Source organism: Lagopus leucura, unplaced genomic scaffold, assembly GCF_019238085.1.
Source record: "Lagopus leucura isolate 7727_CA_CO unplaced genomic scaffold, USGS_WTPT01 Super-Scaffold_73, whole genome shotgun sequence".
In the NCBI taxonomy this organism is placed as follows: Eukaryota; Metazoa; Chordata; class Aves; order Galliformes; family Phasianidae; genus Lagopus; species Lagopus leucura.
In genome coordinates this window covers 95,210,970-95,232,387 of record NW_024962252.1, presented here as the reverse complement: position 1 = coordinate 95,232,387, position 21,418 = coordinate 95,210,970, and the positions used below count along the sequence as shown (strand labels likewise).

Genomic DNA, 21,418 nt, shown 5'->3' with positions numbered 1-21,418 from the left:
AACTTCTTTCCTTTATTTCTATGGCTGTTGTATTTGGGTAGATCCTTGTTTGCTGCAGCTTGGGACCTTGCTGCTCTGTTGATGTTGCTATGTTTTCCTCTGTGTTACAGGGGCTTGAAATTAGAGGCTGGGTTTTTTGTTATTGTTTTATTTATTATTGTTATTGTGTTTTTTACTGAAAGGAAGGGTATGTGGCTGTTGTATGGAATGATAAGAAGTGACGTAAGGGAAAAGATGGATGTTGAAGGGTGAGAGTTGTGGGAAAGACATGAATGGACTCACACAGTAGTATTGATGTAAGAACTCTGGTCAGAAGGACTACTATCTGCAACTTGCCTCAATAATTCTTCAAACTCTACAATGGGGCAGCCAGAAGCTGCGTAATATGTGGGCAAAATGGTTTTTTTTCCTCACCCCGGAATACAGAAAATTAGAAGTTTTCAGGGTGCGTTATCTTTATCGGACAATAACAGTGTAATAACAGTAATACACATACTGGTGTGAGTTGAGATGTGTGAGTGAAGGTAAGAAAAACATGAGAGCAGCGTGTATTGATTGCTGCAGAGCGCTCCGTGTTTCCTACAAGTGACAGAATGAAGAACAATCTGAAATTCTAGAGGTAAGATAACAAAATAAGGAGGTGGTGGAGCTGTGAAGCATCCAGATAAGGACAAGTAGTCCTAAGAATTTGAGGGGGTGGGGCAAGGCAATGAAGCACCACAGCACAGCATCTGCTGTGAAAGTGTAAAAGAGACCTCAAGAAATCAATTGTAGCTCCCAACCAGGAGCAGGACATGCAGTGAGGGTGCAATGCTGTTGTCCTCAAGTGATACTGGCCAGACCACTTCTAAGAGATGCCTGTGAGTATTTGGATAGAAGGGTGGGAGGAGGTAGAATCAACTTATTGGCTTTACTTTTTTTGCTTGTTTAAAGGAAAAATTGCCTTTCCCCTCTCTCGGGTCTTGCTCTGAGTTCTTGTTGCACTGATATACTATGGTGGTAGAACTAAACGTTCCAGTTCTGCTAAAGGTTCATGTAGGAGGTGGAATCTCTCCATGGGATAGCATTTTATATATGTATTTCAGTTGCCTTTCAAAAAAAAAAATTCAGATAACTGTACTGCAAAACTGCTATTTGGAAGGAGTATTAATGGCAAAGTCAAGTTGCCACATTATTGGATCAAGAGCAGCACTGTAACCGTTTCAGAGTTGGAGCAAAAGTCTTGATGGTGGTCAGCTGATGAATTTTGAAGTCTGGTTGAAAATCGATGCACAGTGGATTTCTACAGCTGTTCTTATCCCCCCCCCCAGCCTGTGCCCTGCTGCCAGAGGCTGGATCTCTTTCATTCTGCAATAATAAAAAGCAGATTTTCCTTCTTAAAATACCCGAAGGGAGTTGCTAACGCAGATCCTCTCCACTGTGTGCCATCCTGGTTCATGTGGTCAAATCCCATTGCTTCCAGCTTTACAGCAGGGCTAATCCATGCTGTTGGAGACACCCAGATTAACCCACCACGGGGTTAGAATGCTTGAGCTGTTGCTGGAAGATTAGTACATTTGATTCTCAATGTTTGCAGAACTTAGCCTGAAAATGATTTCCAATTAGAACTCATGGGTTGGCGAGGGCGTTTGGAAAAGTCTGGATTGAAAGCAAGTGGCTGCAAAGATTAAACTGGAGTGGGAGCGCACAGAATGCCTTGGAGATTTAGACCTATCGCTGTTGATGGGAACAAAAGGCGCTTCTTTTGTGTTGTGAGCTTCTCGTAGGTGGTTTTATTCTGAGTCTCTTGGCTACAGGGGGATGGAACTGCCCTCCTGGCACCGGTTTTATTCAATCGCTGGGCTGATCACCTGATAAGAGAGAAACACCTCTGTCCTAGATAACATTAGCCTTTGTGGTGAGGGAGAGTGCCTGCTGAGTGGCTTGTCAGGTGCTTTGCTTTCTGGAGCTCCCTGCTAACGACGCTGTGTGCCATTAAGTGGGTGAGCTGCCCAAAAATGAACTTGTTTCAGTTCCTGCACAATGCCAAATGAGGTTATTTTGAGGACAGGGTCTCTGCTGTGGTTTTTGTAGTTAAGAAGTGATTGGCTCCCTCCTTGTGTGTTCTGCACTGGGACTCAGGCTGTCTGTGCTCATCACGTTTTATTTCAATTGCTAGCAGGAGCATTCATGTTTGAAAGAGAACTTCCTCTTGTCAGCAGGGCATTAATTCCAATGCCAAATCTGCTCTGCACTCTGTAAATGCTTACATGGCTTTCTATTGCACAGGGCAGCAACAGCTGAGTGTGGTCCCATAGCAGCCATTCTGTGTGAACTGGAATTTCACCTATCACCAATATTTCCTCATTAATCCACGTCCCACAGTGCCATATTTCTGTGTTCCTTGATCACCTCTAGGGATGGGGACTCCACCACCTCCCTGGGCAGCCTGTGTCACTGCATCACTGTTCTTTCTGAGAAGAAATATTTCCTAACACCCAACCCGAACCTCCCATGACACAACTGGAGGCCATCACCTCAAGTCCTTCTGTCTGTAAATATGTGTACAAACAGCTCTTTCTTAGCTGTGTGTGTAATGGCATTTATCACACTCGCCTGAAAATAACACTCTTCCTCCAGAGGCTGGCAAAGATTATCAGTTGAAACCCAGGTGGAAAGTGGAGCTCTAAGACATCTCCCTGTGAAACTACACCAGAAAGGTAGGGCACTTCTGTATGGGAAGTCTGGTAGTATGGTACCTTAGAGCTGCAGCTGTACTGAGAATTCCCTCTTCTGGGAATGCTGTGCAGCCTGGTGAAGCAAGAGTTGTTCAGTTTTAACTCATGCATTTATAAACATTGAGCACATTCCTCTGCACTTTAAAAACATACTTTGGGGGATATCTGTAGAGCTGCGTGACAGAATCACTCTGAATATTTTATCCAAGACCTGTGTTGCAATTTCTTTTAGAGAAATAACTCTTTACAACCCAGAATATGAGTCTGTAGTTTGTTCTTAGCTTACTGTGGCAAGAGGACAAGGCTGCTGGTATGATGACACCACGATCTGTCACCAAAACTTGTTGTGTAATAACCAGTAAGAACATGGGGCAGCAAATTCCGCACATGGAAGTTGCCCTGGATTCATATTAATATGCATCTAACTGATCAGCTGTGCCTTGGCAACACATGTAAGATAAAGCTGACTGTGCTGTAAAGAACTTCAATCGTTCGCTGGATGGAAATGGAATGCCTGACATCACGCTGGGGTGATTTGGACTGTCTGATAAGTGAAAGTGTGTGTATGGAATATATGCTTTTCTGAGCAGTGTGTATTCTCTGATTTGAATCATACTGAAGCTGCTGGTTTCATCATCAAAATACCTTCAGAGGGTGGACCTCAGGCTTGCACTGATAACATAGGGCAGGAGTGCTGGCTGGATTCTTGGTTCTTTCCCACAGCCAACTCCATGCACATCCATGTTCTTGTGTTTATTTTTTCCCCACCACCCCCCCAAAAAACCCAAAACCCAAGGAATCCCAAGCAGGGTTCACTCTCAACCCCGTGATGTTGCCTCTAAACAGATGACAACACCTCAGTGCTTGGTGCTACTTTACTCACTGCCCTTATGGCTGGGGATCTACTGCTGTGCTGCCAGCTTGATAGGTGCTGTAGTTGCACATGAGAAATGGTGTTTCAGTGGTGAAGCATGTTTTCAATTGGCAACAGGGAAATAGAGGATTTGAGGTGACTGCAGCCCTGTAGGAGGTGGAGGTGATTCCTGCTCCCTCCCTCCCAGGAGTGTGATTTGGTTTTTTTGAGCCCTGGTGTGCTTATTCCTTCCTTGTGGCAGCACAAAGCAGGACACAGCGGGCATTCTTTAGCTTCTGTCTGTCATCCAGTTTGCAACATGCATCGCTTGGGCTGTTATAAAAGTCCCTTGTTAAGTAATTGTATTTCTCTTGCATAAGTGTTTGCTTTCAGGAAGCTGCAGCCAATCGGAGGCTGCAACTCAGAACTCATTCCTAACCACCGTGATTTCCGAAAATAATGCTCCGGTGCTGATCTGCTGGAAGTTCTGTAAAAGCTCTGTAGGTTGGCTCAAGCACAGGAGACCTCAGTGCCCGTGGTGGCTGAACTACGGCAGTAAAGTGCTGCCACAGCGCTGCGCTGAGCGGATCGTCGTGAGTAACATTTCTGATCCTTCTAAAGGGCGTCTGTGGCTGGTCACTGCAGGCAGGGAAGTACTGCAGGCTTTCATCGCCAGCCGTGCGTTAGAGGGAGGCAGGAGGTGAGAGTTGGGTGGTGAAGCTATTGACAGGGGGTAAAATAGTGCTTTCCTTTTGGGCTTCCCTAAGCAAGCACACGTTTCTCTGAAGCTGTGTAGTCAGGTCTCTTCCAAATACGCTAATAAAAAAAATGTGGTGCTGAATTCAATTACAGAACCGTCAGGAGAACGTAGACTTGGCTGGGCAGTGAGATGGAAGGAACGGTCAGCCCTGAATACTGACTCAGTGTCTGACAACCAGTATTCAAGCAAAAAAATAGAAGAGCAGGGCAAGCACGCAGTGATATTTCCTCTGCTGTATTTCCCGAGCTTTCAGAAATCTGTAGGTTAGGTTTTCCTGCGTCAGGAAATACATATTTGATACTACAAATGGATTTTCCTTCTCAGAATTTGCTAGCTCAGCATACCTCTGTTAAAGACAATAAGTTGTTTGGAGGTTTATCTACCATAAATCTCATCGGGATTTGATATCCTGAGTTGAGTTCACACACACAAGTTTTTCATGAAAACGAATAGGCCTTTTCTGTTTAGATGGAACTGGGTAGGAAAGATGTTCATGGATTTAGCAGAAAACTCAGTCTCCTACAAAATTTCCTCTCCCGCTTGCTTTTGCTGTATGTGGATGCAGCTGACTTGCATAAAAAGCCCATAACTGTAAAACTATGCACTGAAGTGGGAAATGGAATTTATGAGTTAGATGCTGAGTAGCTCCGTTGTTATTTCTGCCAACCCTAGGAGGCACTGAAGTGTCTCTGTATAGAAAAGGCAGCTCAAGTGCTGGGCTGTGAGGGGAAATAAAGCTATTGCTCATGCTATGGATGCGTGTACACATAGTTTTACGTAACTTTTCCTTGATAGAACAAAGTCTTTACTAATGGAGATCACTTGGGAGAGCTCAAGTCACTACTTATGAAGCTGAAAAGATGTTGTATGTAGAACTAATAATCTACAGAGTTCTGAAGACCTGCTAAAGCATTGAAATTATTTTGATAGCCAGTGGATGAGCAGGTAATTCATAAAGAATCATAGAATCACAAAGGTTGGGAAAGACCACTAAGATCACTTTGTCCAACCACTGACCCATCCCCACCATGCCCACTGACCGTGTCCCTCAGTGCCACATCTTCATGGTTCCTGAATGCTGCTGTGAGAAGAAGTGAAAATACCAACACAAGTCAGCAGCTAAAACTGGGGCCTCATTTCTTTTACTAAAACAAATTCGGAATTGGAGAACAAAATGAAGCATGTGTTAGTATACCCAAACAAAATCTCTTATCCTTTTTCAGGGTAAAATGGACTCCATGCCCAAGCTCAAGATTTTTGTGATGTTGCTGTCTCTGGCTACTTTCACAGCCATGGTGATACTGAATGCTGGAAATGCCACTGGTCTTTTCAAAGGTAATGCAAGCAAATGCTTTTTGTTCAGAGAGATGAGTCTTGTGCATTGCATCACTTTGTGATGCCTTAGATCAGTTTCACTTCTTCAAACCATCAGAGCCTCTTCCAGTCCCTTGAAATCAAAGCAAATGGTCTGGATGTATCTGCTGGTGAAAGTCTGTTTTTACATATGTTGCCCTTGTATTCCTGGTGGAAGCTTTCCAGGTCCTGTTGCTGTGGGTTTTTTAGAGGATGGTGCTTGGCTTGCATGCTGCCCAGCTCAGAATGCTCCCCATGCTGTCAGAAATGAGAGTCATGCTTCTCTTTGGCTTTTACACACAACTGGCTTTTCTGGTTCTGTGCAAGAGAAAGGTGCTCAGGGTTCCCCATAAGGGACAGTAATCCTGTAATGGGTTTTTGAAAGGAAGCCAATTGCAGCGTGCGGTTTGTTTTCAACAAGGGCATCCTCTCAGGACCTATTGAGGTGTGGACTAAACCTTGAGGAAGATTGCAGGTTGAGAAAATCAGCAGTCTTTCCCCATCCTTAGTATGTAATAATACATTAGGCTGCAATAACATTCACTACCAGGTCTGTTCCGGACAACCCCTGGCAACATCTCAGAGAAGTACAGCACCGACTTCACACCAGCTGGCTGGACTTTCCTCATCTGGAATGTCATCTATGCCTGGCAACTGGCGTGGCTCCTGTATGCGCTGTCAGGGATCTGCCGCAGGTACTCCCTGCCCACGGCACAAATGCTGGGGGTGGCCCTTCCCTTCTGTAGAGCAGTCTGTTGCTCACTTCCTGGGCTTTCTGGTCAGTGCAAAACCTCTGCCATTCCTCTTGGCTTGACAGGCTGAGTCTCTGGAGCTTCTTTTCGGTCAGGCATCCCAAGCGTAGCAGCAGGTCGGAGGTCTATATGAACTACTTTGTAATCTGTCCACACAGAGCAAGTCAACAGTTCTGTGAGAGCTGGTTGTTTCCACTGGTTTGTGTGATCTGACAGTTACCCAGCAGCTGCTTTTCAGAGGCTGTTTGCAGAGGCTGTCATTTCATTTGTAGTTCTTTTCTTTTCATTTTTTTCAAGATGAAAGCATATCTTCTCAAATATTGGCTGGGAATATTCTTTTTCACATCCTTGTTGTGGAAAAGGAGGTGATAGAAGCTGGCAGAAACGGTATTTAGGTTTTTAAAATATTATTATTTATTAAGAGGAAGGGAATGCAACAGTTGTGAGGAATGGTGAGAAATGAGGCTCAGAAGTAGATGCATGAGCAAGGATGAGAGATGAGGGGAAGAGGGTGAACTGATTCATATGGCAGTGAATAGATATAGATGGATATAGATATAGATTCAAGAAAACTAATCAGAGGGACCACTGTCTAAAATTTTCCAGCATGAGAATTTCCTCACAGCATGAGGAATCTTTCAACCTGGAGCCCTGGAGGTAAGGTGACAAGATGAGGAGGAGCTGTAAAATCGTAGAATGGCTTGGGTTGGAAAGGACCCCAAGGATCATCCAGTTCCAAAATATCTAGATAAAGATAGTGAGCATCGGGATGGAATGGTGGGAGTAGGTAGAATCAACTCACTGGCTTTACTTTTTGTTTGTTTAAAGGAAAATTGCCTTTCCCCTCTCTAAAGTCTTGCAATGAACACTTGTTGCAGTGATTACCTGTGATGGTAGAACTAAATGTTCCAGTTCTGCTAATGGTTCATGTAGGAGGTGAAATCTATCCATGTGATGGCATTTTATATATGTATTTCAGTTTCTTTAAAAAAAAATTCAGATAACTAGATTGCAAAATTTCTATTAATACTCCTTCCAAATAGCAAAGTCAAGCACTGGACTGCCACAAATGGAAGCTGTCTGTTTAGGCTGCCCATTGCCTTGGAAGGAACACTGCTTCCACAAAAGTGTCTGTTTCTTGCTCTCCAGATACACAGCACTGAATGCTGTCAGGTTACAGGTGACACTGTTGAGTTTAGGTATATAAAGTCCTACAAAATACACTGTAAGGAAAGTTGGGCCAGAAGAATTACAAAGCAGGCTTCTGAAGGAGAAGTTCTTGATGGCCTCAATTCTACCACCGTAAAACATGCTCTGTTTGCAATCCAGGTGTGTTTACTTTCTGCTTATCCCACCTGTCCCTGCTCCTGACTGCGCTGGGAAGCCTTGTGGGCTGTGCAGTGTGTGCAGGCAGCAGTGGGCACAGATCTGCCTCTGGTGTGCTTCCAGCACTGCAAGGGGCTTCCTGAGTGCCCGTGGTCCTTTGTTGTGGAGCTGTGGGAAAGAAAAGTGCTTGTGGAGGATTCTGATGGGGTGCCTTCTTTTTCCTTACAGAAATGAACTTGGATGTGTCTTCATGAAACCAGATTTGCTGCCAGTACCTTTTTACATGGCATGGATTCTGAATAACGGCCTCAATGTTGGATGGCTGTTTCTGTGGGACAGAGAGTAAGCCGCTCTTGTTACAGCAGCTTTCTAACTGTAATGTTGGGACTACTGAAACAACTGGGCAAGCCTTGGCAAAATCTACCCTTAATAACTATTTTGTTATTTGCAATTTTCATCTTGCCCATGAGATAGATGGGCTGTTGAAGTTTTATCTCTTAACAACTGCTGCTCTTCAGTGTTTCATCCAGCAGATAGGACAAGAGCCATGACAGCCTTTGTAAATACAGTTAAGCTCATTGCCTTGGATTGTTTTCATCATCGTGCTGGCATGAAGGGTTTATAATAGCACCATTGTCAACAGATGAAGAAATCAGCCTCAGTGAGGAAATAATAACTTAATGATTAGGAGTAAAACAGTATGTCAAAATGAGGCCTACACATAGTGATTACCTTTATTAAAGGCTTGATTAGCTTAAAGTCAGTAAAGGCCAAACTCTAAAGCTATGAATTAAGGCATTGTGACACCACTGAAAAAATGCATTGTATGTTGTGTGTTGGTTTTTTTTTGTCCTAGATACCTCCTCCCAGCCCTGCTGTTGTTGGCAGCCCTCACTTTTACCACGGGGGCTGCTCTCTTCATTTCACACAGAGCCTTGAGAATCCATTCCACGTGGTTCGTGAAGGGCCACCAAGCTGACCTCTGGCTCATCCGAATCCTAGTAGGTGGCATTTAAGCAGCTGAAAAAGCATGTTCAAGGAGCTGAGAGGGTTGTCAGTGGAGCTGCAAAGCTGGGCGTGCATGTGTAAATGTTTCTGCTGGGAATGTCTCTAAGTCCTTTGGCACAAAGTGGGGGTGGGCACTGTCCTGTCCACCCTTGCATTTCTATTCATGAGATGCAAGCAGAACAAAGGGAATTGGAAGCATCTGGGTTCCTTATCCTCACCCTTGTCCTCTTGCTGTACTCATGGCAGGTGCAGAACGGGCTGGCACTGTATGCCACATGGACCACCATCGCCACTCTGCTGAACTTTGCCGTTGTGTTGATCTACAAGTGGGATGTGTCCAATGAGACAGCAACCACTGCATCTCTGAGCATCCTTACCCTCATGCTTGTCATGTGGTGAGCAACCTCCTGAGTTCCCTCTGGGCCTGGAAGAGCTCTTCTACCTCTAGTGTATCACAATCGGTCCCTCTCAAAGAATGAAAACTGTCACTCAAAGCCAGTTTTGATTTTGTGATCTTGCTGCAGTATAACCATGGGGTATTACACTGAGCAAAAAAACAGCCATTTCCCATGGCCAAGCCCCTTCTTGGGAGGAGCAAGGGGGTTTTCTACATGTTGATTCTCCTTCATACTTTTCCACTTGCAGAAAACTTGCATTTAATACAGGGTTTTTTTGCCTACGTTTACCCTTGATAATTTTTTAATTAATCTTATGAATTTTAGTATATGAATATTTTGAGCTCTGGTCTGTGCATCCAACAAAGGACTCTTAATCTGACTCTTATCTTAAGCTTTTTATGGGGGGGAGGGGCGAATCTAAAGAAGCAAACATACTACTTGGTCATTGTTTTTCTCCACAGGTTTTGTCAGGAAAACTTCTTTCTTGATAAGTACGTCCGTTATAACCTCACTGTCTACCCAGTGGTTATAATAGCTCTGACTGGCAGCATGTGCAAGGACTTCTCCATTTCCTCCCCAACCACCAACGGTGTTTTTATAGGTGAATCTCTCATAATCTTTGGAGCAGTGTGCTTCTCTTTGCAATTGAAGTTATTGCCTGTGAGCCTTGGGGTTGAAATCAAACTTAGTGTTGCCTCCTGTTCACTTCCCAGTGCAATAAATTTGCCCTGCAATCACACATTTGTGCTGTCCCAGAGAAACTCGCCAGCCCTGTGAGCTTTTGGTGCTGTGCTGGTAGCTCCCTGCCCTTTGACACGGAGCAGGCACACAGAACACAGGGCTGGGATGAAGCCTGTGGGCTTTGCTTTGTATTGCTTGTGATTATGGAGCAGTGCTTTAATGTCTGACCCAAGCAGGAGCTGTATCTGAGTTCCACAATGCAAAGACCTGCACATGCTCCTCTCCTGTGCAGTCTAGGCTAGCACTGACAAGTTTGGCCAGGATTATTTGGTTGCTGCAGGCCACTGTAGCTGAGTTGGATGTAGTCATACACTGTAAAAGGGCTTAAGCTGTATACATGCTGTACAGACCACAGCATGGCAAAAGCTGTGTCATTATGAGTAGTTATGCTGGCACGAAAGAGGTGGAGATGTGCAAACCCTGTCTTGCTGAAGCAGTTTGAGATTCCTATTCCCACTACAACATCAACAGAAGAGAGCACACTGTCACCCTTCAGCCCTCCCAATGCTGTGTGCCAGTGGCTGAAGGCAGTTCCTAAGCTTGCACTGCCAGCATCACAGCCACCTTGATGTGTGTTCCCTTCTGCTGTATGGGCAGGGTGTGCAGCTGGGAGTCAGGATTTGCCTAGAAGCACCCAGCAGGAACTGAGCAGAGCTTCTCTGCCAAAGCCACGAGTCCATTGACTCCTGCCTTGGTGGTTATGGCCATCTGCAATGTGGAGGTGCGTAAGCTCTGGCAGGCAGCTCTATTCCTGCAGTAGGTGCTTCTCCTGCCTTTATACCAGCAAACTTTCATTTATAGTGGTTTGGCTTGTTTGACTGGTAGGGCAAGAATGTGCTTTTCCCAAACTGGTGCCTGTTTCTTTATATAGTTCAACTATTCTTGGACTTGTTTGTTAATGCCGTGTGTCTTTATGCTTGTGTCTATAAGATCTCCCCTTTTTAGACATGCCTTGACCTGGAAGCATTGGGTATGTTACTGGTTATCGGTCAGAGCAGATTTGCCTTACCCCATGGCAGCCACCTAACATCAATAGGGGTAATGGCTCCTGGACAGAGGCCTGTGGGTTTGCCTTGGTCTTTTCCCTGCTGTCTGAGGAGGGAGCTAGATAATGACAAAAAGCACTGTAATGACAAAAAACACACAAAAAGCATGCTAACCTACTTCTTTGTTTCTCTTCTAGTTGTACTGCTGGCACTGACTTGTTTTATCTTTGCTGTTCGGCTGGCGTTAGTCATAAGGAAACACAGTAATGAACTGCTGGAACCACCACCACCACAGCCATCAAGTACAGTGGCCTGAGACCTGTGGCACGGTGATGTTATGACAAATGCTTTAGAGGGAGGAGTAAGAGCTGAGCGTCCTGCAACCACTGGTCCTTCCCTCCAGTAACAATTGCCTTTTTTTGCCTTTTTCTCTTTTTTAATATATTCTGGATTAGCACAGCTTGTGCCTGCAAACTTGTCCTCCTCCCCTATTCTCTGAGCTCAGCTGTTTGCAGCTCCACCTCAAACATGCACCCTCCTCTGCTCATTTTGCTGTGGATCAGTGGAGGAAGAGGCCCTGTAGATGAGTAGCTCTGTATACCTTTGTGATGACAGAGCTGCTCCTCCCAGTGTGAGGAGGGCTGTCAGCAGATGTTTGGCACAGAGAGTTGCCCTCACCCTTTCCTGGGAGCTATGGTGGGCAGGGGAGGAGGGATGGCCGAATACTTCTGACACAGCTGCAAGTCTCCAGCCTATTTCAGGTTGCTCTAACTCTAGAAACTGACAATGTGCTCACATCTCAGCACACGCTATTATCTCTGTCCCTCTGCCTTGTTTTTCCTTCTGACTTTCTTACTAGAGTTTGTCACTATGTCGATGCCTCCATCAGTGGCCCCACAGTGACAGCAGATCTGTGCCCCTGCCACCCACTCTTTTCAGACAGGGGAGATCCAGGTGCTGTGGGACCAGTGGATTGCTTTTCCTGAGCTGTGCCCGTTTGGTGGCTGCCTCCTGCAGGAATGTGCTTTGCAACCCTTCTGCTGGGATATCAGCCATCCAGATGCCACAAAACCTGACGGAGAGTGAAGCCTGCTTCACAGACCACTTCTTGTTTTCTGAACTGGATAGAGTGAGATAGAGTGTAATGTGGCTTCAACACCGTGGGCTTGCTTTGGGAAGCCTGAATGAGAACTGACTGGATTGCAAGACCTCTGCCTCTATTTGCTGTGCCTGCTAGATTTGATGATGCCTCCCTGGTGTCTGGAAAATCTTCCTGGATGCCTGATGCTTGGAAACGCTGAATATCTGGCAGTAGTCTCACAAAGGTGAATTCTACTACAATACAATGCTATTGTTTACATTTAATGAAGAACTAAGTCTGTACTATGTGGTTCTTGTCATTCTATCATATCTTATTTTTAAATAAAGCAGCTACTGCCACCGCTTCTCATGCAACCACAAAATCATTAAGGGTAGAAAAGACCTCTAAGATCATTTAAGGTCACCAACCCTTCCCACCGTGCCTGTTGTCCATGTCCCTCAGTGCCACATCTACACTCTGCATGAAGCTTGTAAGTAAATGACTTTTGGAACCCATGCTTACAGCAGAGGGCCTGACTTCTGCCTTGCCTGCTTCTAATATGTCTGCTCTGCACCTGTGGCTCAAGGGCTTGGTCCAGATCTGCTTCCTACACTTCCAGGTGCCTGTAACAGCCTCAGGAAGCCCTTCAGATTGTCACAGAGCAACAGCTTGGAGGCACACGTGCCCCATTCCTGCATCTGCTTTGCTGTCTGTGGTGCAAACAAGCTGAAAGGAGCTCCTCACTCTAAGTGCTGTAGCTCCATGTTCATCTTATGCAGACCTCCCTGCAAGGAATCCTCTGAGAACTGCCCTGAAATGCTGGTGCTGAGTGAATCCCTGGGCTGGCCCCACACAAACAAGCTGCTGGCTCCAAGCTGCCTTCCTCCACCATTCCCTGGAGCTGTGGCAGGCAGACATTCCCACAGCACAGTGCTCCCTGCCAGCATTGGGGAAAGCAGCTTTCCTTGCATCCGTGGCAAGAACAGGAGCCTAAAAATATAATCACCCTGCCTGCCCCTTTCCTTTTAGCTGCAGGCAGGGCAGGGCTGAAAGCTAGTGGTGTAAGCCTTCCTACTTGCTATGTGCTATTTTTAAAGGTTGTTTCTTTCTGAAACGCCTTGTTTCCACTTGTTTTCTAGAATCAGAAATACCAATGATGTGCTTTTTCCCCCACAACAGATCACTCTTCCAACAAAGCTGCATTTCACAAAGCCGCAAGCCTGCCAACTTTTTGGCACAAATAATCTGCCCAGCCTTTGTTTCCATGAGCAATTATGGGATTGGGGTGAATTTTACTGGATTTAAAATTTCTTGGAAAGCTGATGGCATTAAGAACCCAAAGCCTGAAAAATTGCATTTGTTTCTAAAACTGTTAATTCCAAGCCTTGGCAAGAGCCTGTGTGTCTCTCTTAGCAGGATGCAAGCTGGAATAAAATAAAATCAAATTGAGACTGCCAAGGAGAAGGAATAGAGTCATAGAATTGACTCATAGAGTCACTGGGAAAGACACTAAGCTCACCAAGTCGGACCCCAACCCATCCCCACTGTGCCCACTGACCGTGTCCCTCAGTGCCACATCTTCACAGTTCAGGGACACCTCCAGGGATGGTGACCTCCCCGCTCCCCAGGCAGCTGCGCCACTGCCTCACCACTCCTTCAGAAGGGAACAGGAGCAACCTCTCTGGGGAGCATGGTGAAGATCTCTGGATAAAAGCACCAAAGACATAAGGCAATGATGAAAGGGATATGCACCCTTTGCTATGCATGCAGTCTAAACACGCTTGGGCCATCCCGAGCCCTTTGAAAACTGTTAGATGTTTTACAGCTAAATATTTATTTTATCCGTGCAGAGCCGGGACAGCCCTGTGTCGGGAGATTAGCACAGCTCCTTCTGCCAAAGGCATCTTGGTCACAGGCTTGGGTGCAACTCACACATGAGACGAATGTGTGGGAAAATGATGCTAAAGGAGCCCAGGGTGCTGATCCTGCCCCAGCAGAGCCCTGGCAGCAGCAGGCAGCAGCGCCATGAGTGTGCCATAGGCTACCCTTCACTCTTCACCTCCAAGCCCTGAATATCCACACAGGAAAGCTGTGTTTTTTCTTGCCTCTTCAGGAAGAAATGAGTTTGAGGATGCTTGCCTGGTACACATTGAGAAAAGACTTCTTTTGTTCGGGATGGGTCCAATTTGGAGTGCAGGAAGTGATGGTGGCGTGATCTAGTGATTTCTCTTGATATTGTTCTAACAGCTTAAAAAAACCAGACAGGATTGGAAATAATTCAACTTAAGAGACCCAAGACATGAATTAGAGAGGATAAATAGCTCATGTTTGTGCCTGTGCCCAAGAACGGCCTTGCAGAAGGGACCCACCATGTAGCTGGTGGGGCTGTGGGCCTTAGGGTGATACTCAGAGATCCCAAATCTAGTGTGGGCTTTGCAAGGTCTCCAAAGAAGGGTGGCCCTGTGCAGCCCATGCCCAAGCTGTTCAGGCACTGTGCATGGACTAACCAGCACCCGTGTGTGGTGAATTCACTGAGTGCTCATGCAAAAGCAAAGAGGGAGCATGGATGCACGTGAGTTTGGTGTTAAGGTGTGGATTCCTCTTGTGCCCATGCAGGAATTCATTGGTTGCTTGTACTTGAGCTCTGTGGATTCCTCTTGTGCCCATGCAGGAATTCATTGATTGCTCATACTTGAGCTCTAAACATCAATTAATTCGGTGCTCATGCATCAGCTAATTGGGTTCCCGTGAATGAATGAATTGATTGTTCTTGCATGAATTAATTTGGTGCTTATGCACAAGCTGTTTGAGCTCTTGTGCATACACTAATTGAGCTCTCATGCATGAATTACATGGGTGCTCATGCACAAATTAATCAGGTGTTCATGCATGGATTATTTTGGCACTCGTGCAGGAATGAACGAGGTTGCAACTTCCGCTGTTGGTGCTCACTGCCCCACTGGCCTGCAATGACAGAGCTCCACTCCCAGGCATCGCATCGTTACCAAGGGTGCAGAGCACCATCTAGTGAATGTTGGTGAGGAAACCATTGCTGCAAACCCCGAGAGGCTCCAGGTGAACCAGGCAGCTAAATCAACATTACTACTGTTTTTTTTTTCTCTTTTTTTTTCTTAAGATGCATGACCTCTCTCTACTTGCAACTTGAGCCCGAGCAGCTGGAGAGCTGCAATCCCCTTGCAGAGCCTGGGAGAGGCCGCAGCCCAGCGACCTGCCACCTGCAGTCACTCTAATTAAAACCTCTAGGATGAGTTCACATCTCTTTGCTTTTTTATGGATGTGTTTGAAGTCTCCCATTGCTTTGGGTAGTCTGCACTGTAATGAAGTTTTCAGCAGCAATATTTGAGCTTCACAGCTACTCTTTATGGCCAAACATCTCAGAGGGGTGTTGAGCAGGTTTGTTAGGAAAGGGGAATGCTTGTTGGAAATGGCTGGGGACAGGCCTGTAACAGTAAGTCACTGCCACCACCCTCAGCTGGCAGCAGACAGGCCCTCAGTGAGCCATGGGGACTCAGTCCAGCTGGGTCATCCTCCAAGGTCGCTTCATCGTGGCCCCAAAGTCCTGCTTCAGTGAGCCAGCCTGGTTGATAGCATGGCACAGTTCATGCTCAGGGGAAATTTCCTCTTCTTCCATGCCACCACTGTGTTCAGCTGCAAAGGCTGCAACATGCCTTTGCTGGGGACATCTCCAATCCTCCAGTCCAGCAGCACCTTCCCAAACGGTGGACCCACAGCTTCCCAGCCCTTTGGTTGGCCGGACGAGCCTCCAAGGAGCTGAAGATGCTCATTTTGGCAAATGGAGAAGGCTCTTTATGCCAACCCATGCCAGCAGGACCTCTGGGGCAGGGAGGCCTGTGTCCTTGCCCTACAGGATGGGATAGTGGAGCTGCTCCTTTGGCTTTATGGAGCTGGTCGTGCCTGAGACGCGTGATAACTTCGGCCCCGTAACTGAAGGCCACGTCATGGCCTTTCGTTGGGTCTTCAAAACCCTCTAGAGGGAGCCCTGATCCCAGACATCGCCTGCAGAGGGCTTGAAAGCCCGCAGAGGTGCTGCGTGGGTGTCGAGATGGAGGGTTTGTGGGTTTTTTCTTTCTTTTTTTTTTCTTTCTTTGTCTCTCTTTCTTTCTTAGTCTTTCTTTGTATTCCTTCCTCCCTTCCTCCCTTCTTCCTTCCCTCCTTCCTTCTCTCTTTCCTTTCCTCCTTCCCTCCTTCCTTCCCTCCTTCCCTCCTCCATCTTCCCTTCCTTCTCCCCCTCTCCCTTACTCATTTACCAGCCCTGTGAAACCCTACTGTGACATCTGATTTCCATCCGCTTGGGCAATAAACTGACATTTTTCTCACGGTCTCTGTGCTCTTGTGCCTTGGGTCTCTGCCAAGTGCTCCACATCTTTAACTTTCTTCATTTTTTTCTTTTATAGACCGAGTCATCCTCTCCCCTGCTCTGTCCCCTTCTCACCCTTTAAAGGAAGTAAAGGAAAATATTTCCAGCTCCCAGCACTTCAATGTCCCTGCGTCATGGCACGCTGTGGGATGATGAAGTGCTTCCAGGGATGGGGACAGCCTGTTCCTGCACTGTGCCTCTACCATCACCTCCTCCTGGCTCCATAGGAAGAGGAAGAGAAGAGTTAAGTCTTCTTGGTGCTTGTTTCCTGAGTCTGAAATTTCCTTTGCGTCCTTGTACCATGCTCGGAGAGGAAAAAAGTCATACCCAACATGCAGAGGTTTGAGTGGAGAGGTCACAGCATGAGCATCTGCTGACATTTCCTCTGTCATTTGCCATGCTGGTGCATTGCTATATCTGAGCTCTTAACATACAATGCAATTATGAAGTACAAAGAGTTGCTACTTGGGTGTTAAATTCATTTAGCCACAGAAATGGAGCTTTGCTTGTAGCCTTGCTGTGCTCCTTAGCATCCCTTCAGCCCTTGCTCAGATGAGTCACCAGAGCACACAGCCCAGATGATGCAGAACCCATCTGAAATGACTAAGCACTTCAGCAACCGAGCCCTCTGATCCCTCAGCAGTAGGCTTTGGCCATGCCTTTGCACCAAAACACCCATTTGCTATCAGGGCATCCCCCCGTGCAAATTTGCTCGTGTGTTTGGTTTGCAAGTGCCCTTTCCTCTTGCAGGGGGAAGGAGAGCGCATCCCATCGACCTGCAGGGCAGGGCACTCGTTGCTTTCCACAATGAAGGCACCCAAACAACACAGCTCAAGCAGAGGTTTGTTTGGGGTTGAGTGAACTCTGTCCCTTTTGGGTTTCCGCCATAGGAAGCCAAGTCCCTCAGGTCGAAAGGGCTGCCTGCTTGACGCAGGGGAAATAGGCAGCCCCAGCATCCCGCCTGGACTGGTTGCTGTACCTAAATGATTGGTGTGTGAACTTATGAACTGAAGCAGCAACTGGAGGATGTGCATCTTTGGGGCTTGCCCTTTCTCTGTGCAGTACAACAAAAAGCAGAGCGAAGGTTTGAGCTGGCTTTCTTCCCAAGAAATACTTTATTTTGGAGTAGCATGGAGACTTTGGGCAGCTTGAGTGACATGGTTCAGTGGTACGGTGGTGATGGGTTGATGGTTGGACACGATGATCTTAATGGTTTTTCCAACTTTAATGATTTCACAATTCTAAAGACTTCTGATAAAAACAAGATGAGAAGAGGAAATTCAGGAAACCCAAAATCAGAGAAACTGTACACGGTACAGAAAGGTTGGGTGCAGGTGAGAGGTGGATGCCCTGGGCATCCCTGTGCCCCAGGCTTTGCTGCAATGAGTGGGAATAGCTGCTGCTCTCACTGGGCCACACCAAGCTGTTCTCTGCAATTTCCTTGATTTTAAGCAATGTTGCAAAATGGAAATTCATGGGATCTTGGCCCTCTCTTGACCCTGATAGGTTATTAGGTGACTTCTGCTTTTAGGAGAACACACAGAACATTTTTGGCCATGCAGATCAAATGAGAGTGCTGCTCCCCACCCAGGCAGGTCAGCATGCAGTGCTGGGGCACTGTGGCTTGACGATGTCTCTGCTTAGGTTTTAATTACTGGGTCACCATTCCTCCCCTGTATGGAGAGGAGCCTATTCCTTTGCCTGTTCTCCTTCTGTGGAGGTGTTATGGAGTCTAGACAGGGCTGGGACCCACACCACCACTTCTCCACTCTTTTAGGTGTCCTGATGAAAGCACAAGTGTGATGTGACTCACCACACTTGCTTGCACAGGAGGAAAACTCATTTATTGCTCCCCTCTCTCACACCTTCTTCACATAAAATGAAGAATGCCAAACCACAATTCCAAATCCTCCAGCTTGTTTTGTGGACAGCTGCCCTTGGGAGGACCCTGGGCAGATTGGGCCAAGGAACAACCTTTCCTTTTTCCTGTGTCCATGAAGACATTAGGAGTCTGGAGCTGGTGGGGTTTCACATGTAACGATTTTAATGGGTGCTGCCTTAACTGAGACTGGGTCCTGCATTCCACTGAGACCTCAGGATGTCAGGATGAGCTCACAACACTTTATGGTTTCTGGCAAACCACTAACAACTGAGAACAAACACACATGGCATCAGCTCCCACTGATCTCAAAATAAAATGCAGGATTTTGAGAAGAAAAAAGAAATTGCTGTTTGCTTCAAGCACGGCTTCAAGGAATGCAGAAAACCTTTGATCTCCCGAGGCTTTGTGCAGCACAGCTTTCAGTTCTAGGAGTGCTCCGCTTGCATCCTGTTGGGTGTACATCTTAATATAGTTAATTTCTTCAATGCAGGGAAAAAAAAAAGTTTGCCTGCCTCATCTGTAATAGCAGGTGAGATTTGACTTGATGTATTTAATTACGGCGGATGGCACAACTGATTTCTTAGTCATTAATAAATGTATGAGGAACACATGAGTAAATGAGCTATTACACTAAAAATAAACAGCCCCCAAAAGTTACCAAAACAAGGAATACACAACTGGGTGGAATAGGATGGCAGGTGCTGCACGCAAGAAGAAAACTCCCCTGCTCATGTAGGTTAGACAGCCATAGCAATAATGATGTGTTATTACTACTTCTTAATGTATTGGCTACTGTGGCTGTTCTATAATATAGCAACTTTGGTCCTTGGGGTGCTGAAGGTTGGTGGTGAGGAAACATGGGTTAGGTTTGCTCTGACACCCTAAATAAATCACTGCATAATGCAGTGTGCTGAGGGGACCCCATCCTTCATCAGGAAGAAAGAACTTAAAAACCATATGGCTGATGACTTTCCTACAAGCATATGTTCTCTGCAAGGTCTGTCTGCTCCCTTTTCATTAGAAATGTCGTATTTTTACCTTCTTTTCCTTCTGCTTCCCCTTACTCTTGACCTTGCCCTTAATATCAGTAGCTTGCTCTAATAAATAATGTAGCATACAACCAGTTGTGGTCTGATCTTAGGTGGCAGATGGCCAAGAACTTAGCAATGCTTGTGGCATATAAGGGATCTCTACACTGCTCCCTTTGGGTGTTGATCTGATACCAGAGGGACACGGTGATTGTAGCAACAAGTTTTTCTCACTGTGTGCACGATCACCTCAGATCAGCACATGGACAAAGTATATAGGAGAAAATAATTGCATAATGAACAAGGTTGCAGCTTGCAAATGGTTCCCATACGAAGAGTGAGGTATCCCCAGTGATCCATTCAACTGTGATGTTTTGCCTTTTTTTTTATGCTACATGACTGATGTTGAGGTTTCCATAAGAAAACTTATTTGTTTGTTGTGTTTTGTTTTGCTTCAAAGTATCTTTGCTTTTAAAATGAGCTTTCCTTTTACAAATGACTCCAATCATGAACAATAAGGGGGAAAGTGCTGCTTTTCAAGGGTTCAGTGACTTGGAGGGAGAGTGAGGCAACTTTAGTTTCAAGCCAAATCAAAGACCTCAGCTGACCCCTCAGAAACTGGGGGAATCTTTTCAGGTCTATCAAGATTCAAGAGTAACTGCAAAAGGCATCTTCATTCCCTGTCTAAGGCAGAGGCTGAAAATCAAGCTTGGCCCCTCTGCAGTGAAATAGTGGGTAGAGTTGAGGAGAATGGGAGTGGAAATCTTTTTATGCAAGTGTTTGGAGCACCTCTCCTGCCCACTTCCAGCCATAGCAGCCAATATCAGGCCAATTGCTTCAGCATGTGGCCAGGACACAGGATGAGTTGTATCCTACACCAGGTCATCCTCAGAGACTGTCTGAAGCTGGTTGATGACTCTCTGCCATGGGGCCATGGGGTGGCTCTTGCAAGCTGCCCAGAGATCCCATCAGGTTGAAATGTGTGAGTCTGAGGACACAGTCCCAGTGGCATCACTTAGGAGCACACCTGAATGTGAATTGAAGAATTCATCCCTCAGCCGTCATACAGAGCAGCTCCGCCACGACAGCTTATGCATGAGACATGTTTACAGCTTCAGTAAACCATTTTCAGAGCCACAGAACAAGTTATTTTGGGATGCTCTGTGCTGAAGGCGACTTCTCCATGGTGACAATTTCATGTGCCTGCTCTGCTCTGTGATTCTGGCTTTGAAATAATGCTGGCTTTCAGATGCAGGCCCCATGTCTGTATATGCAGGGTGGCGGCTTGGTACTCTCCTCATTGTGCTGTCAGTAGATGCAGTTCTTGAGGAGTTCCCACCCAAAAGCCACCATTTTGTGTGGCACCAGTGTCAGCCTTCCTTAACCCATCCCACTCAGCTTTCTGGAAGAACACCAGGTTTTGCTAACAAGCCAAGTTTCTAGGTCCCTTGGCCTCCTGAATAAACAGGAGTGGATCAGAGATGTCTCTGGCGCAGCAGGACAGCTTCTGACCTTTGACTATGGGGATTTGAAGCCAAGCAGTGACTTGAGCTCAGCATGCGTTGGCCCCAAGGTTCTGGGGTGGACCCACAGCTTCTCCCAGTAGAGGCCACTGAAAGCCAGTGTCCTTAGGCCACGCTGATGGCAGCTTAGGTGTCAGGTCCCTCGGATGGCATGTTGGCTATGGACCAATCTTGAGCCACAAGCTACAGAAGGAAGAGATGCCTTTGCAGTGCTGTCCTAAGTGAGCACATTCTGCTCCTGTCCCCTTCCAGATTCCACTTATGGCTTCAGCACTTCTGCATTCCCAGTGAGGAGCTGTGACCTGACTCTGCAAGCGTCTGCACTGCCATCTGCCAAACAAGGTGCTAGCGAGCGTGACTAGCAGGATCCAGAGCTGGCCCTGGGATTGCAAAGTCTCCGTATCTGACTAAAAATGTATCATTTTTATTAAAGCCATGTGCCCATGGAAAACCTCACTCGAGGCCTGATGGCTCTTGTTCCTCCCCCACCTGCCTGTGGGGGATACAGGAAGCACAGGGCCTTGGGAGACACCAGCAGCGTGACCTACAGTGCACACTGCAGGGTGTTTGCAATGGAGAGACATTCAGATAGCTGTGGCCTTCCTGGCTAT

General features: G+C 46.5%; 1 protein-coding gene across 3 annotated transcripts; it reads left to right on the top strand.

The window, feature by feature from the left end:
* Positions 1 to 2,625: 2,625 nt before the first annotated feature.
* On the top strand, positions 2,626 to 12,340 carry LOC122194334. Of its 3 annotated transcripts, XM_042895319.1 has the most exons (9): positions 2,626 to 2,699; positions 3,951 to 4,163; positions 5,554 to 5,665; positions 6,234 to 6,378; positions 7,990 to 8,103; positions 8,618 to 8,762; positions 9,016 to 9,164; positions 9,629 to 9,768; positions 11,092 to 12,340. In XM_042895319.1, exons 3-9 carry the CDS (start codon positions 5,560 to 5,562, stop codon positions 11,208 to 11,210), a joined length of 918 nt encoding a protein of 305 aa, XP_042751253.1. In that variant the 5' UTR covers positions 2,626 to 2,699; positions 3,951 to 4,163; positions 5,554 to 5,559; the 3' UTR covers positions 11,211 to 12,340. The 3 variants fall into 3 exon arrangements, with proteins under 3 accessions (XP_042751253.1, XP_042751254.1, XP_042751255.1); XM_042895320.1 differs by lacking the exon at positions 2,626 to 2,699 and having other exon boundaries at positions 3,791 to 4,163; XM_042895321.1 differs by lacking the exons at positions 2,626 to 2,699; positions 3,951 to 4,163 and adding an exon at positions 5,138 to 5,275.
* The last annotated feature ends 9,078 nt before the right edge of the window (positions 12,341 to 21,418 follow it).

What these genes read in the sequence shown, in the direction of transcription:
- LOC122194334 (XM_042895319.1), top strand. Translation starts at nt 5,560, where the DNA reads ATGGACTCCATGCCCAAGCTCAAGATTTTTGTGATGTTGCTGTCTCTG. An exon ending in TGCCACTGGTCTTTTCAAAG is followed by an intron (nt 5,666 to 6,233) that starts GTAATGCAAGCA and finishes ATTCACTACCAG; the next exon opens with GTCTGTTCCGGACAACCCCT. An exon ending in CTGTTTCTGTGGGACAGAGA is followed by an intron (nt 8,104 to 8,617) that starts GTAAGCCGCTCT and finishes TTTTTGTCCTAG; the next exon opens with ATACCTCCTCCCAGCCCTGC.